The 14,023-nt window shown below is 44.6% G+C and overlaps 1 protein-coding gene across 1 annotated transcript in view; it reads left to right on the forward strand.

Moving 5' to 3' along the window:
• The window catches only part of LOC124113551 (fibroblast growth factor receptor 3-like), a 48,545-nt gene that overhangs the window by 30,592 nt on the left and 3,930 nt on the right, over positions 1–14,023 (forward strand). Inside the window, exons 11-19 of the mRNA XM_046473948.2 lie at positions 890–1,040; positions 1,990–2,123; positions 3,940–4,059; positions 6,296–6,423; positions 7,833–7,898; positions 8,324–8,501; positions 11,209–11,319; positions 12,074–12,306; positions 13,499–13,733. Of these exons, the coding sequence (XP_046329904.2) occupies positions 890–1,040; positions 1,990–2,123; positions 3,940–4,059; positions 6,296–6,423; positions 7,833–7,898; positions 8,324–8,501; positions 11,209–11,319; positions 12,074–12,306; positions 13,499–13,733 (1,356 nt within the window). The remainder of the gene's footprint in view (positions 1–889; positions 1,041–1,989; positions 2,124–3,939; positions 4,060–6,295; positions 6,424–7,832; positions 7,899–8,323; positions 8,502–11,208; positions 11,320–12,073; positions 12,307–13,498; positions 13,734–14,023) is intronic.

The following is a 14,023-nucleotide window of genomic DNA, read 5'->3' on the forward strand; positions in this document are numbered from 1 at the left end:
TGTAGTGGGTGTGGTTCGATTCACACCATGAGTTTTTTTGGGTTTATTTTGTTCCATAAATATCTTTCAAAAAGGGGTTGGTCTTTCCCCGACGTCATTGCTGAAAAACTGCCGTAACGAAGTTTTGGGACTAAATATATTTTCTCAAACCAGTGCTTGAAATGTTGCACGCGAATACGCCACGTATGTCAACCGTGTGGGTTCTTTTTAAGAATTGAGGTTCCCAGCAACATATACGTGTCGTAAGAGGCGACTAACGGGATCGGGTGATCAGGCACGCTAACTTGGTTGATGCACGTCATCGTGTCCCAATTGCGTGGATTGATGCTCATAATATCAATCATTAGATTGTCTGGTCCAAATTGTATTATGTTCACACCACTGTCATACATCTGGAAAATTGCTGATTGCGGCGTTTAATATCAACAACAACAAAACAGAAACAAACATACCATATTCCTTTGAAATAATCAACCGCCTCCGTGGTCAAGTGGTAGAGCGTCCGCCCGGAGAGCGGAAGGTCCGGGGTTCGATCCCCGGCCGCGCCATACAAATAGACGTTAAAAGATGGTACTTGTTGTTACCCTGTCTGGCGCTCGGCATTAAGGGGCTAAAACAAGGACTGGTCGGCTCGGAGTCAGAATACTGTGTCTGAGTGGGGTATTCATGTTAAACTGCGGCATGGTATCTCAATGAGCTAGCACCCTGAATCGGCATCAGTCCGGACTAGTACAAGCAGCCACACACACACACGTACATGCACGTCGCTATATAAGTGCAATAATTTAGGACGCGACGTTAAACCCAATTTCACCTCACCTCATTTGAAATAATCAAGTTGTCGCAGTGTCTGGTGTGACTGTCATCACTCGCCATGTCTCTTGCCCAGGGTCGCCGGTGATCCAGTCCAGTATGAGGTCCGTGGGGGCGATGTTGGGGGAGACGGTGGAGTTGCAGTGTAACGTGTCGTCCAACCCGCCCCCGACGCAGCTGCAATGGCTGTTCAACAGCAACACTATCAAATTCCAGCGGTTTGCGACGTGCGTACTCTTGTAGCTGTGTATATTCTCAACTTTGTTTGTACATTAAGGCAATCATAGATTCATCTTCCCGAGTCAAGGGTGTTAATAGACTACAAAAGTCCGGTTTCCAACCTTGCCGAACTTCGCTGGAATTTCCTGGCTGGGTCGTTCCACCGGCTTTTACGAGTTATCTCCCTTCTTTGTCCCTCCGACTGACTTATCAGATACCACCTCGCATATCACTTGCATTTGTTTCAAACAAAATGGCCGCGCCCAGTCAAGACGATCTAATCAATAATCAAGATCTATATTGTAATAAAACGGGTCTTACCTCGCGAAGTGCATCAAATCACCTGAGCACCTTTTTTAAAAACATTAAAAGATTTGTAAAATATCTGTCGACGCCTAGTTGACGGTTGACATGCCTAGCAAATCTTGCAGTCAATCGAAATCTGCACTTTGAAATCCACGTTGTTTACGAACCGGATGTTTAGTTCTTTGCGCGCTTTTGATTGGACTATGCATAGATTAGTTAGTTCAGCCAGAATGTAACCCCGGAATTCCTGCCTTGTTCGGCAAGGGTGGAAACTGGACTAAGTTAACTCCCTTGCCTCAGGAAGATGTCACAAATTTAACTGAAGGCTCACTCGGGCAGCTGCATGTGCTTCACAACGCGCTGCAGTTTGAGGGCTTTCACTGAACTTTAGTTTTGTCCGGTAATAATGTTATAAAGATCCACGTAAAAAAAGATTGACGGGATGTCACATGAAGAGTTACCTGCCCTTGCTTTAAAAAAAACTAAAGTTTTCTGCATACTTTTAAAAACCGAACATACATCTCGGTACCTGGCTATTTTGTCATGGCATAAAGCTCGTTATTAAAAGACAAAGATATTAGGCAAGTATGCAATGACTTATAGGATGGGAGTATTAACCAGTATCCTTAACATGGTAAATTTATTTTTCAGGAATTGGACTGCACGAGACGTAACTATGCAGATGCGTCACGTGGTTGAGGTCACGACAATAAACGACTTCGGCATCTATATGTGTCAGGTGACCAACATGTACGGCACCAACGGCTACAGCATTCACCTCATCGGTGAGAACACCCAGTATCTACATGTAGTTCACTCCATAGCTCGAAAGGTTTGGGTTCGATCCCCGTCCGCGTCATATAAAAAAAAATGTTTAATGTACTTGTTGTTGCACTGCCTAACGCTCGGCATTAGGGGTCCGGGTTCGAAACCCGACATGGGTACAAGGTGTGAAGCCCATTTCTGGTGTCCCCCGCCGTGATATTGCTGGAATATTGCTAAAAGCGGCGTAAAACCATACTCACTCACTCACTCGGCATAAGGGGTAAATACAAGGACTGGTCGGAGTATACTGTGTCTGACTTTGGTATCCATGTTAAACTGTGATATGGTTTCTCACGGGGCTAGCACCATAACACCGTCATAGGTCCGGACTAGTCAGGCAGACCACCCACCCACGCACGCACGCACGCACGCACGCGCACAAATGCTATTGCATGCACGCACGCACGCGCCCACACGTACAATCACGTCGCCATGAAAGTGCCATCATCTAGAACACAACGTTGAACCCCTGATCACATATTTCTGTAAATTACTGTACACGTTGCTTTGTAACTGTTTCGTCTGACCCAGTGTGTGTTACCTTACACCGACATCGCTGTTAATAAGCCTCATCACATGAAGCTGTCACGCCGTGGTATCACTGAAATGCAACGGGCGTTAAACCCACTCCTTCCCTCTGTGACCAGGTTCAACGGAGAGAAAAAAAAGGTCACATCATTGACGACCATGTGTAGGGGTAGCTGACATCATGTGTACGGGCTGCTGACATCGTGTGTAGGGGCTGCTGACATCGTGTGTAGGGGGTGCTGACATCGTGTGTAGGGGTGCTGACATCGAGTGTAGGGGTGCTGACACAGTGTGTAGGGGGTACTGACATCGTGTGTAGGGGTGCTGACACAGTGTGTAGGGGGTGCTGACATCGTGTGTAGGGGGTGCTGACACAGTGTGTAGGGCGTGCTGACATCGTGTGTAGGGGGTGCTGACATAGTGTGTAGGGGGTGCTGACTTCATGTGTAGGGGGTGCTGACACAGTGTGTAGGGCGTGCTGACATCGTGTGTAGGGGGTGCTGACATCGTGTGTAGGGGGTGCTGACATCATGTGTAGGGGATGCTGACATTATGTGTAGGGGATGCTGACATCGTGTGTAGGGGATGCTGACATCGTGAGTAGGGGATGCTGATATCATGTGTAGGGGATGCTGACATCATGTGTAGGGGATACTGACATCATGTGTAGGGGGTGCTGACATCGTGTATAGGGGTGCTGACATCGTGTGTAGGGGATGCTGACATCATGTGTAGGGGATGCTGACATTATGTGTAGGGGATGCTGACATCATGTGTAGGGGATGCTGACATCGTGTGTAGGGGATGCCGACATCGTGAGTAGGGGATGCTGATATCATGTGTAGGGGATGCCGACATCATGTGTAGGGGATACTGACATCATGTGTAGGGGGTGCTGACATCATGTGTAGGGGATGCTGTCATTATGTGTAGGGGATGCTGACATCGTGTGTAGGGGATGCTGACATCGTGTGTAGGGGATGCTGACATCGTGTGTAGGGGATGCTGACATCGTGTGTAGGTGTGCTGACATCGTGTGTAGGTGTGCTGACATCGTGTGTAGGTGTGCTGACATCGTGTGTAGGTGTGCTGACATAGTATGTACGGGTGTTGACACAGTGTGTAGGGGATGCTGACATCGTGTGTAGAAGGGGGCTGACATAGTGTAGGTCTGGGCTGACATCCTGTATATATGTGCAGACGTCGTGGATGTAGCTGCTCACGGCCCGTGTGTTGTTGATGTTGCAGGGGACATGTACAGTTGGTGCAAGTTCAAATGGTGCCCCAAGGACAAGCTGTGTGACGAGGACAGCGCGGCCTGCGTCTGCCCACAAGGACACGCCGAGAACAAGGACGGCGTCTGTAAAGGTTGTTATTTGCTACAGTATAGACGCCCCGTGGAGATCATGGGTCAAGAATTGAGATCAGGTGGTCAGCCTCTATAGCTGATGGTGGTCACTTTGTCCCGATGGTGTGTCCACATGTTGGAAGTGAACTGTCGGGATATTTAAGAAATAAACGACTCGAGGTCGTTGTTTATCGTACCATAAAACATTGCAGGGAGAATAAACCATGCGCGACACAGTCCCCATTGGTTTATTCTCCCTGCAGTGTTTTGTGTATAGGATAAAACACGTCCGAGGGTTGCTATGATATTTAAAACCCGCGATTTTCCGAGGGAAAGGGTTTTAAATACCATAACGACCCGATGGGAAGTGTTTTATCTTACTTATAAACCGATTTTGAACCTTAAAACAACATTTATCTACATTGTTATGTTTCGAACATACTTTCCATGAACTTTAGGAAACGGGCGTAAAATATATGTTGCTGGCGACGGATCTTGAAAAGGACATTCTAAAAAGCAGCGAGGCTTATCAACACCTCTTGAGGTACACTCACTGGGCTACAGTTATGAAGGTTGCGAGTTCGATCCTTGGGAATATAAAGAAAACATTTATCATTTGATTTTACATTTCAATACATGTTACAATCTGAACGGAAGTTATATTGATAAAATCCCTGGGATATTATAACACATTATATAGCAAATATGACGTGAATATCCTAAAAAAAGCCCGGGGATATTGTATAAAATCCCAGGGACATTACAACTTCCCTGTTTATAAGATTTAACCCGACTGGAGAACAATAGGATGACGTCACCGGAGATTTATAATGTACTGTAAACAACGACCTCGGGTCGATTATTTCTTATATGAGATATCAACATTATGTACAGAATGTTTAAGGATGTTACTAAAATGTACAAGCTTTAAAAAATATGTATCCGTATCCTAATAATGATGGCTCCCTAAATAGAATCCGACCTCGGAAATGTCGGACAAGTCCATTTAACGAACAGGTGGGATATGTTTTCCGCATATACTCACAATAATCACGTCGATTATCTGTACCTTTTCTCCCAATACCTAATGTCATATCTCTCCCACTTTTGGATGCAGTCATTCGGCCAATGCGTTTATCTGCGAAGCCCAGCTACATCCATGGGGAACATTTGACACTTCCCTCTAAAAAAAATAACGTCATCATATATGTTTGACGTTGAGAGCGCCTGTTCGAATCTTCAGAAATGAGTGAGTGAGTGAGTATGGATTAACGCCGCTTTTAGCAATATTCTAGCAATATCACGGCGGGGGACACCAGAAATGGGCTTCACACATTGTACCCATGTCGGGAATCGAACCCGGGTCTTCAGCGTGACGAGCGAACGCTTTAACCACTAGGCTACCCGACCGCCCCATCTTCAGAAATGACGTCATGATAGAACAATGTTTAATCTTGAAACAAACCACGCTTCGTTCTTCATGGTTCTTTGCGATTTATCGCGTAGATATCGTATATAGTTATACATTACAGTCCTGACTGGCCATTACCTCATGCACTTGGTGTATGTCAATATGGGTTGACCATGGTGCCGAAGGCGTGGCCTCATTAAAATGGTTCGCAGGGCCGTGTTTCATACCCTACCCAACACGGGTACACTGCGTGATGCCACCCTTCGAACCCAAGCTCTGTTGAGGCAGCCTTATGTTAAAACACTGGTAGAAATCTCCCAATTCAATGGTGGCCAATCAGAAGCTGCGACTGTGCAGCTGCCAATCAGAAGCCTTAAGGTTAATATACAGTTAATCCCTGTCAAGGTAACGTCATTCTATGAGGGTTACGATACATGTTATATTACCACTAAAAATAAATTCGTGCCAAAAAGTTGACATACATCATTTGTCATAGGAAGTTCCGGGTTCGATTCCCGACATGGGTACAATGTGTGAAGCCCGTTTGTGGTGTCCCCCGCCCTGATATTGCTGGAATATTGCTAAAAGCGGCGTAAAACCATACTCTCTCACTCACTCACTTATAAGGGCGGTCGGTAGCCTAGTGGTTAAAGCGTTAGCTCGTCACGCCGAAGACCCGGGTTCGATTCCCGACATGGGTACAAGGTGTGAAGCCCATTTGTGGTGTCCCCCGCCGTGATATTTCTGGAATATAGCTAAAAGCGGCGTAACACCATACTCTCTCACTCACAGGAAGTTTGTCGTCAAGGGACAATGGTTCATGATGTCACTGCTTTGTATTCCAGAGTCCGCGCCACAAAAACAGGCCGTGGAGACATACGTCTGGGGGGTTGTCGGTGCCAGCAGCGTCCTCGTCGTCACTTTGGCCATGGGCATCGTCCTGTACGTGTGCTGGAAGAGACGGACAGGCCTGGTCAGTGCATTGACCATTTACAAGTACCACGTTGTGTGGCGAATAGTCCTGCACCATGACCGTGGAATATATTTATTTTATGAAGAAAAAAAATAACCTAGAAATGCATGCCTACAAAAGCAAGTTTAGCCAGCTCAAGCTAGCTCTATCAGCATAGAGTCAAGAAGGATATTGTGTAATATAAGATTTCAGAGACTAAATGTTAGTCTCTATGTGTCGAAGTGAGGTGACATGGGGTTTGACGTCTCGTTCCAGATGATTGTACTTTCAGAGCGACATGCATCCTCGAGTGTGTGGCTGCTTGTACTTGACCGGACTGATGTCGATTTATAGTGCTAGCCCACTGAGATACCATGTCACAGTTAAACATGAATACCCCCCTCAGACACAGTATACTGACCCCGAGCCGACCAGTCCTTATTTTATCAGGGGGACACGGGTGGCCCAGTCGTCTAAGGCGCCGCGATTCGCTGTGCAGAGTTGCGTCCCTTGGGACGCCAGAAACCTATGATTGTGGGTTCGAATCCCGATTATGTTTCTAGGTTTGTCAGTACAATACTCGTGCTCGTGGGTTTCACCGAAGTGGTAAACGTCTGAGACCTGCATCACTTCGGGCTTTCCTCCCACATTAAGCTGACACGCCGCGATATATCTGGAATACTGTTAAAAGCGGCGTTAAACCCAACTCACTTGTTTTATCAGAAGAGGTAGGATACTGTCCTGACACAAAAAGGTTGACACAACTCGTGATTTTGTCCCCTTAAAGCTAAGCGCCAGGAAGGTATGAACGAGTACCATCTATAAACGTTTATTGGTATGACGCGGCCGGGGATCGAAGCAAGCTCTATCCACGAGGCAATGGAAGCGGTCGATTTTTTTGAAAAAAGGTTCTAACTTGAAACAAATGTTTCTATATTAGCTCCTATCCCTTTCTGGTATGGTTGCGGGGGCACAGATGGCCTAGGCGTCTAAGCCCCCGCAATTCGCTGTGCAGAATAGCGTCCCTTTGGCTTCCCAGCAACCTATGATTGTTGGTTCAAATCCCGGTTCGCCCCGATTATTTTTCTAGGTTTGTCAGTACAATACTCGTGCTCGTGGGTTTCACCGAAGTGGTAAACGTCTGAGACCTGCATCACTTCGGGCTTTCCTCCCACATTATAGCTGGAATACCGTTAAAAGCGGCGTTAAACCCAACTCACTCACTCACACTTGTATTGCTACCTACACATGGCGCAAGTATTACCATTCCTTGTGCTGACATCCGTTTTGCTAAACACGGAATGGCACGAGTGGTCAAAAATTTCTAGAAATAGGTTTTTAGAAATCGGGATTCTTTCTTAGTTTTCGTCAACGTTTGTCACTATTTTCAAGGCACAAACCTAAACGTGGCAGTTCTCTTCCGTTTCCAGGTGAAGCGGAAACAAGACAGGGCGGATATACTTGCACGGACAAATGCTGCATACTCGCACGCTCAGGTTGGCGCAATTAGCTTTTGACTGAGTTCTGTCTAGCTTAACGAGTAGACTAGTGGTGGCCGAAGTCACGTTGGCTGCGATTGGACAACACTTAACATAGCATCCATTGGTCATCAATATCGAATGACAAAAAATATAGGACTACATGATTTTTTTTTATTAACATAACCGAAGCAGTGTTTTTTTGTAACGTTTAAGGTTGAAAATGAACTTTTGGTATGTAGATATGTCTTCAGGCTTTAGGTAATGGGAACTAATCAGATGCTACGCATGCGCACCTAGGGCCAGGAGAACAGTAAAACAATTTATGTGAAAGTCTTTATGAGAATGTAAGCCACCCTAGTATATGTTCTTTTGACAAACAATTTATCGTTTGTTTTTCCATTTTCAACATCGTTAATATTTACTTTCATTTTGCTGCGTAGTATGCCACGTCCAACATCTACGAGATTATCACGAGACCCAGTGACGAGTTCCCGCGAGAACGCTTGAGATTCCTCCATGCACTTGGAGTTGGCAAGTTTGGCCGAGTGATGAAAGCGGAAGCTCTTAGCATCAACCGCACAGGATCATGGGAAGACGTTGCGGTCAAAATGTGTCAAGGTCAGTTACAACAGTCATCACAGACAGATCTGATACCACCTCATATCTGTCTGTGAACATCTGACACACATATGTCGCCAGTCAGCACAGAGACTTTTAAATGCTCGGTACGGACGAGCGAAGCATTCACAGCGGCGTATATAATGTCATTATCTCGAAAACTAACACAAACGGGCATCCGAATGGAAATAATAAAGGTCAAAAGCATGTACTATCTAAGGCTTACTACTGTCCTACTTTCTATTGTTGAGATAAAAACTTTGGAATCCATCTGGTGAAGGAATAACATAAAGCTGCCTATGGATTGGCGCAACACTCTAAGCATACTTCATAATTTGGGACCCGTGAAGATCCAGGTTAGAATAGGTCGCCAGGAACCCATGCTTGCCGTAAAAAGGCGACTATGCTTGTCGTAAGATTCGATTAACGGGATCGGGTGGTCAGGCTCGTTGATTTGGTTGATGCATGTCATCGTATCCCAACTGCGTGGATTGATGCTCATGATGTCAATCACTGGATTGTCTGGTCCAGACCCGATTATTTAGGAACCGCTGTCATATAGCTGGAATATTGCTGAGTGCGGAGTTAAACAACAAACCAACAAATCCTGTAGTTTGGATGGTGTTGTCACCTCGTCAAGGAGGTGAGGTGAGGTGAAATGGGGTTATACGTCGCGTAGAAGATTATTGCACTTATATAGCGACGTGCATGTACGTGTGTGTGTTTGTGTGGCTGCTTGTCCTAGTCCGGACTGATGCCGATTTTAAGTGCTAGCTCACTGAGATACCATGCCGCAGTTGAACATGAATACCCAACTCAGACACAGTATACGGACTCCGAGCCGACCAGTCCTTGACAGGGTAACAACAAGTACTATCTTGTTGCGTCTTTTGGTATGACGCGGTTGGGGATCGAACCCCTTCCGCTCTCCGGGCGGACGCTCTACCACTAGACCACGGAGGCGGTCACCTCGTCAAGGGGAGATTGCTGGTACCGGAGTCCAACATCGGAGTTTTATGCATTTGATGTACGCTCGAAACATGCTTAGCTTTCATTTTCACAATGAAGTCTGATAATGTGTAGATTTGTTTCGCTTTTTGTTTTGAACCTCTTTTATGAAAGTATGATGCCTGGTGAAGAATAATTAAAACGAGAACATAAAGGATGACACATATAAACACATTGGATATTTTCGTACTGAAAAGCATGGTAACTGTTGTATGGCGGAATGTCTCCAATCTTCAGTCGTTATATGGCTGTAACGTAAAATGTGACACCCATTTCATTCTTCACGGACGGACAGCTCTTTAAACGTATATATTTTTGTAGAAAACGTATGTCACTAACAACAATACGTTGATGTTAATTTTTGACTTTCCGTGCATTTTATGATGAAGATATATCGTCATTTTTCCTTTCCCCTTCAGCATTACCAGATTGTAGAAACACACGGTCTAAATTATTACCTACCATGTATAACGTAGACAGTAGGCACACACGTTCCCAATTAATTACTGACCAACAACGTTGACAGAAGTAAGGATAAGAAATTTATGGATGAACAACTTCTTTATTACAATTAAGAGCGACGTTTCGGTGTAGGTTCTAACACCGTTATCAAGCAAGTGATTATACAGAGTGCAGTAAGCAAGTATATATACAAGTAGGAGGCAATGTTTATACAGTAGAGTAGATATTGTTATACTGGAGTAGAGAAGCCTGTTGTGTATACACAAGGGCAGTGATGATAACCATCGGTGAAGTCAGTGCCATGAAACCAAAGGATGAAGCCAGTAATGTAAACAACGGGATTATGGCTGATTGTGGTCTTTTGGGGTCTTTGATGAGTTGATGGTACGCCAGGGGTATGTAATAGCCTTGGTCACGGTTGATTGAGGGCTGAAGTCTTTTGATGTTGATGGCTTCTTGTAGTTTCCTGATCTTGAAGTCTTTGAGGTTGGTGGCGAGGGTTGTGACTCTCTCCCACTGGATGCTGTGGCTTGGGTTGTCACGGATGTGGTCTGATAGAGCTGATTTAGAGTCGTCTTTGGAGACTGAGCTTTGATGTTCTTTAATTCGGGTTTTGAGGGGCCTAGATGTTTCTCCTATGTAAGGTTGTCCACAATTGCACGGAATGTGATACACTGCTCCTGATGGTTCTGGCTTGTGGCTGGATGGTGGTTTCCCTGTGGCTTTAATTGTGTTCTGAATAGTATGACTTCTTTTGAAGACTACATCAATGTTGGCCTGTTTCTTTAAGAGTCCCTGGATTTTGTGGCTAACTGTTCCAAAGTAGGGTAGGCTGATCACAAAGGGTGCAGAGTGTGGACGTGGGGATTTCTGGGATTTCTTGGTGATGGTCTTTATCGTCTGTTATATTAGTTGCTCAGGATAGCAGTTATGCTGTGTAAATACTTGACGTTGACAGAAGGCAGACCCTGTTTCTAATACGAACTTTTTAATATAAATTCTTCGTTCCGCTTGTGTGTTACGAATAAAATAGAAACCTCTTGAAAATATTTTTAAAACTTTCTTTTGAACATGCTTAAATTTTATGATTTGAGGTCATGTAAGACATGATTATCTGTCATAGCAAGCGGGAGATTAGGCATAACTTTCGAATGCTGACAGGTTCTCGTGTTGTGGACATGTATTGATAACCGAGCCACGTATTGACCCTCACGTTGTTTCTTCTCACTGTTCCCAGAGTCCGCGACAGATCTGGACAAGGAGGATCTGTACAATGAGCTCATCATCATCAGGAAGATCCCCAAACACATCAACGTCGTCAGCTTCTACGGCGCCTGCACATACGGAGGTACGTCAGCCGTGTGTGTCCATCGTGTTAAGTTTGTGTAGGTTAGAATGTGTCGGTATGGCTCTAGATACTATGTACAGTAAACTACGGTTAAAACGAACTCAAAGGGACTACTAATTTTAGTTCGTTATTACCGTAATTCGTTATAAGCATATATACAGCATAACTACAACATATAGTCGGGACCAAAAAGTTAGTTCGTTATATCCGTTAGTTCGTTATAAGCGTGTTCGTTATAACCGTAGTTTACTGTACATAAAATTAAAGTAAAAATAGTAATTATCATTATCGTGGAGCCTTAACGTGCATCACTATTTTATTGTGATAAAAAATGATTGTTTGTTCAGTAATAATTTGATATTTACATAGAATTTAGTTCGAGGAAAGCAAAGATTGTCCATTTTTTTAACGAAAGTGTTATCCTACAATGAATATCCTCGGGTGTTTGCGAGTGTGTTTAAGTCAGATTTCCACCTAGGCACTGGGAAACTTTCAGCATGTTTGGTGATCTGAATTGCTTTTATTAAGACACAAATTAGTATTTTTGTGAAGGTTTATTTTTGTTTGTTGTTTAACGCCGCTCTCAGCAGTATTCTAGCTATTTGACTGAGATCTGCTAATAATCGAGTCTCGACCAGATAATCCAGTGATTGATATCATGAGCATCAATCTTAGCCATGTTTTTGTTTGTGGAGGGTGTGTGTATGGTGGTATAACGAGGCAACATAAACGTGTAAATTCTCTGGCGTTACAGAGCCTCTCCTTCTAATCTTGGAGTATATTCCCGGCGGGGATCTGCGCAACTACCTGCGCAGACGCCGCCCTGCCTATGACAAGACCTGGGAGAGTCCTCTCAGCGTGCAGGAGAGCCCCCTAGCGGTAGAGGAAATGGTCAAAGGTGAAGAAGACGGAGAGCTGACCGCCAAGGATCTACTGTCCTTTGCTGTACAGACAGCTCGAGGAATGCAGCACCTGGAAGCTAACAGTGTAGGTTTGTTGTTGTGTTACCTTACAGCATATATGACTAACCAGGGAATGTGCATAACAAGGGAATACATCTCATCAAGGAATATGTATAACCAGGGAATATGTGTAACTAGAGAATATGTATGATCAGGGAATGTGTATAACTGGGGAATGTGTATAACTAGAGAATATGTATAATCAGGAAATATGTATAACTGGGGAATATTATAATCAGGAAATATGTATAACTAGGGAATATGCATAATCAGGAAATATGTATAACTAGGGAATATTATAATCAGGGAATATGTATAACTAGGGAATATGTATAATCAGGAAATATGTATAACTGGGGAATATTATAATCAGGAAATATGTATAACTAGGGAATATTTATAATCAGGAAATATGTCTAACTAGGGAATATGTGTAATCAGGGAATAAAATGTCTAATCAGGGAATATGTATAATCCCTGAAAAGTGCAGAGAATATATATAGTGTCTGAATATACATAATCCGATATGATCGTACAGTGATATCTCGGGATCATCCCATGGCGACCAGGGACCGTAGTCATAAAGACTTTTGGAATTGTCTTAATTCTTGCAGTTAAACATCTTGCAGTTAAGTCTGCCCTTGCCCAGTAGAAAATTCTCTTTATGAATATGACTTTAGTAAACTATCAAAATTTAAGTTGAAAAACGTAGTGTTTTCAAGGCCTTATTTTTGAGGACCAACTCTCCAGGGCTAGAGTGGGCCCCAAACTCTCTGTTGCTTGTGGAAATATGCCTCTAATATAGATCGGCTTGTCACTGTCATTAACGCGGTTGATTGCGTGTTATCGTACCCGCACCGGTGTAGGTCATGCTCATTATATCAATCCCCGCCGTTTCTTCTCCTGCTTCTTCTCCTCCTCCTACTTCTTCTCATTCTGCTTCTTCTCCTCCTCCTCCTCCTCCTTCGCCTTCTTCTTCTCATTCTTCTCTTTCTTCTTCTTTCTTGCTGACTGTAGCGTAAAATAACTTCTCCTCCTCTCCTCCTGCTTCTTCTCCTCCTCCTCCTGCTTCTTCTTCTCCTTCTCCTCCTCCTTCTGCTTCTCCTCCTCCTTCTTCTTCTCCTTCTGCTTCTTCTCTATCTTCTTTCTTGCTGACTGCGGCGTAAAATAAACCGTAGTTTGACAGGGATTTGATGTCTGTGACCATGTCGTTCCAGATTGTGCATCGTGACGTCGCTGCAAGAAACGTGCTGGTTGGCTACAACTGTGTGTGCAAGATCTCGGACTTCGGTCTCGCGAGAGATGTGGAGGGTGTGGACGTGTACGAGAGGACGTCTAAGGGGCCTCTCCCTGTCCGGTGGATGTCCCCTGAAGCCTTGATGGAGGGGTTCCACAGTCACAAGGCGGACGTCTGGGCCTTCGGAGTGTTGCTGTGGGAGATAGTCACACTAGGTAGCTAAAATATTAATTTAATCCATAAATGCTTGATTGCATATAGGGGGCACGGATGGCCAAGTCGTCTGAGGCGCCGGTATTCGCTGTGCAGAGTTGTGTCCCTTGGGCACGCCAGCAACCTATGATTGTGGTTTCGAATCCCGGTTCACCCCAATTATGTTTCTAGGTTTGTCAGCACCATACCCGTGCTCGTGGGTTTTACCGAATTGGTAAACGTCTGAGACCTGCATCACTTCGGGATTTCCCCCCACATTAAGCTGGCACGCCGTGATATAATTAGGATACTG

Source organism: Haliotis rufescens, unplaced genomic scaffold, assembly GCF_023055435.1.
Source record: "Haliotis rufescens isolate VD_foot unplaced genomic scaffold, xgHalRufe1.0.p SCAF_24, whole genome shotgun sequence".
Lineage (NCBI taxonomy): Eukaryota > Metazoa > Mollusca > Gastropoda > Lepetellida > Haliotidae > Haliotis > Haliotis rufescens.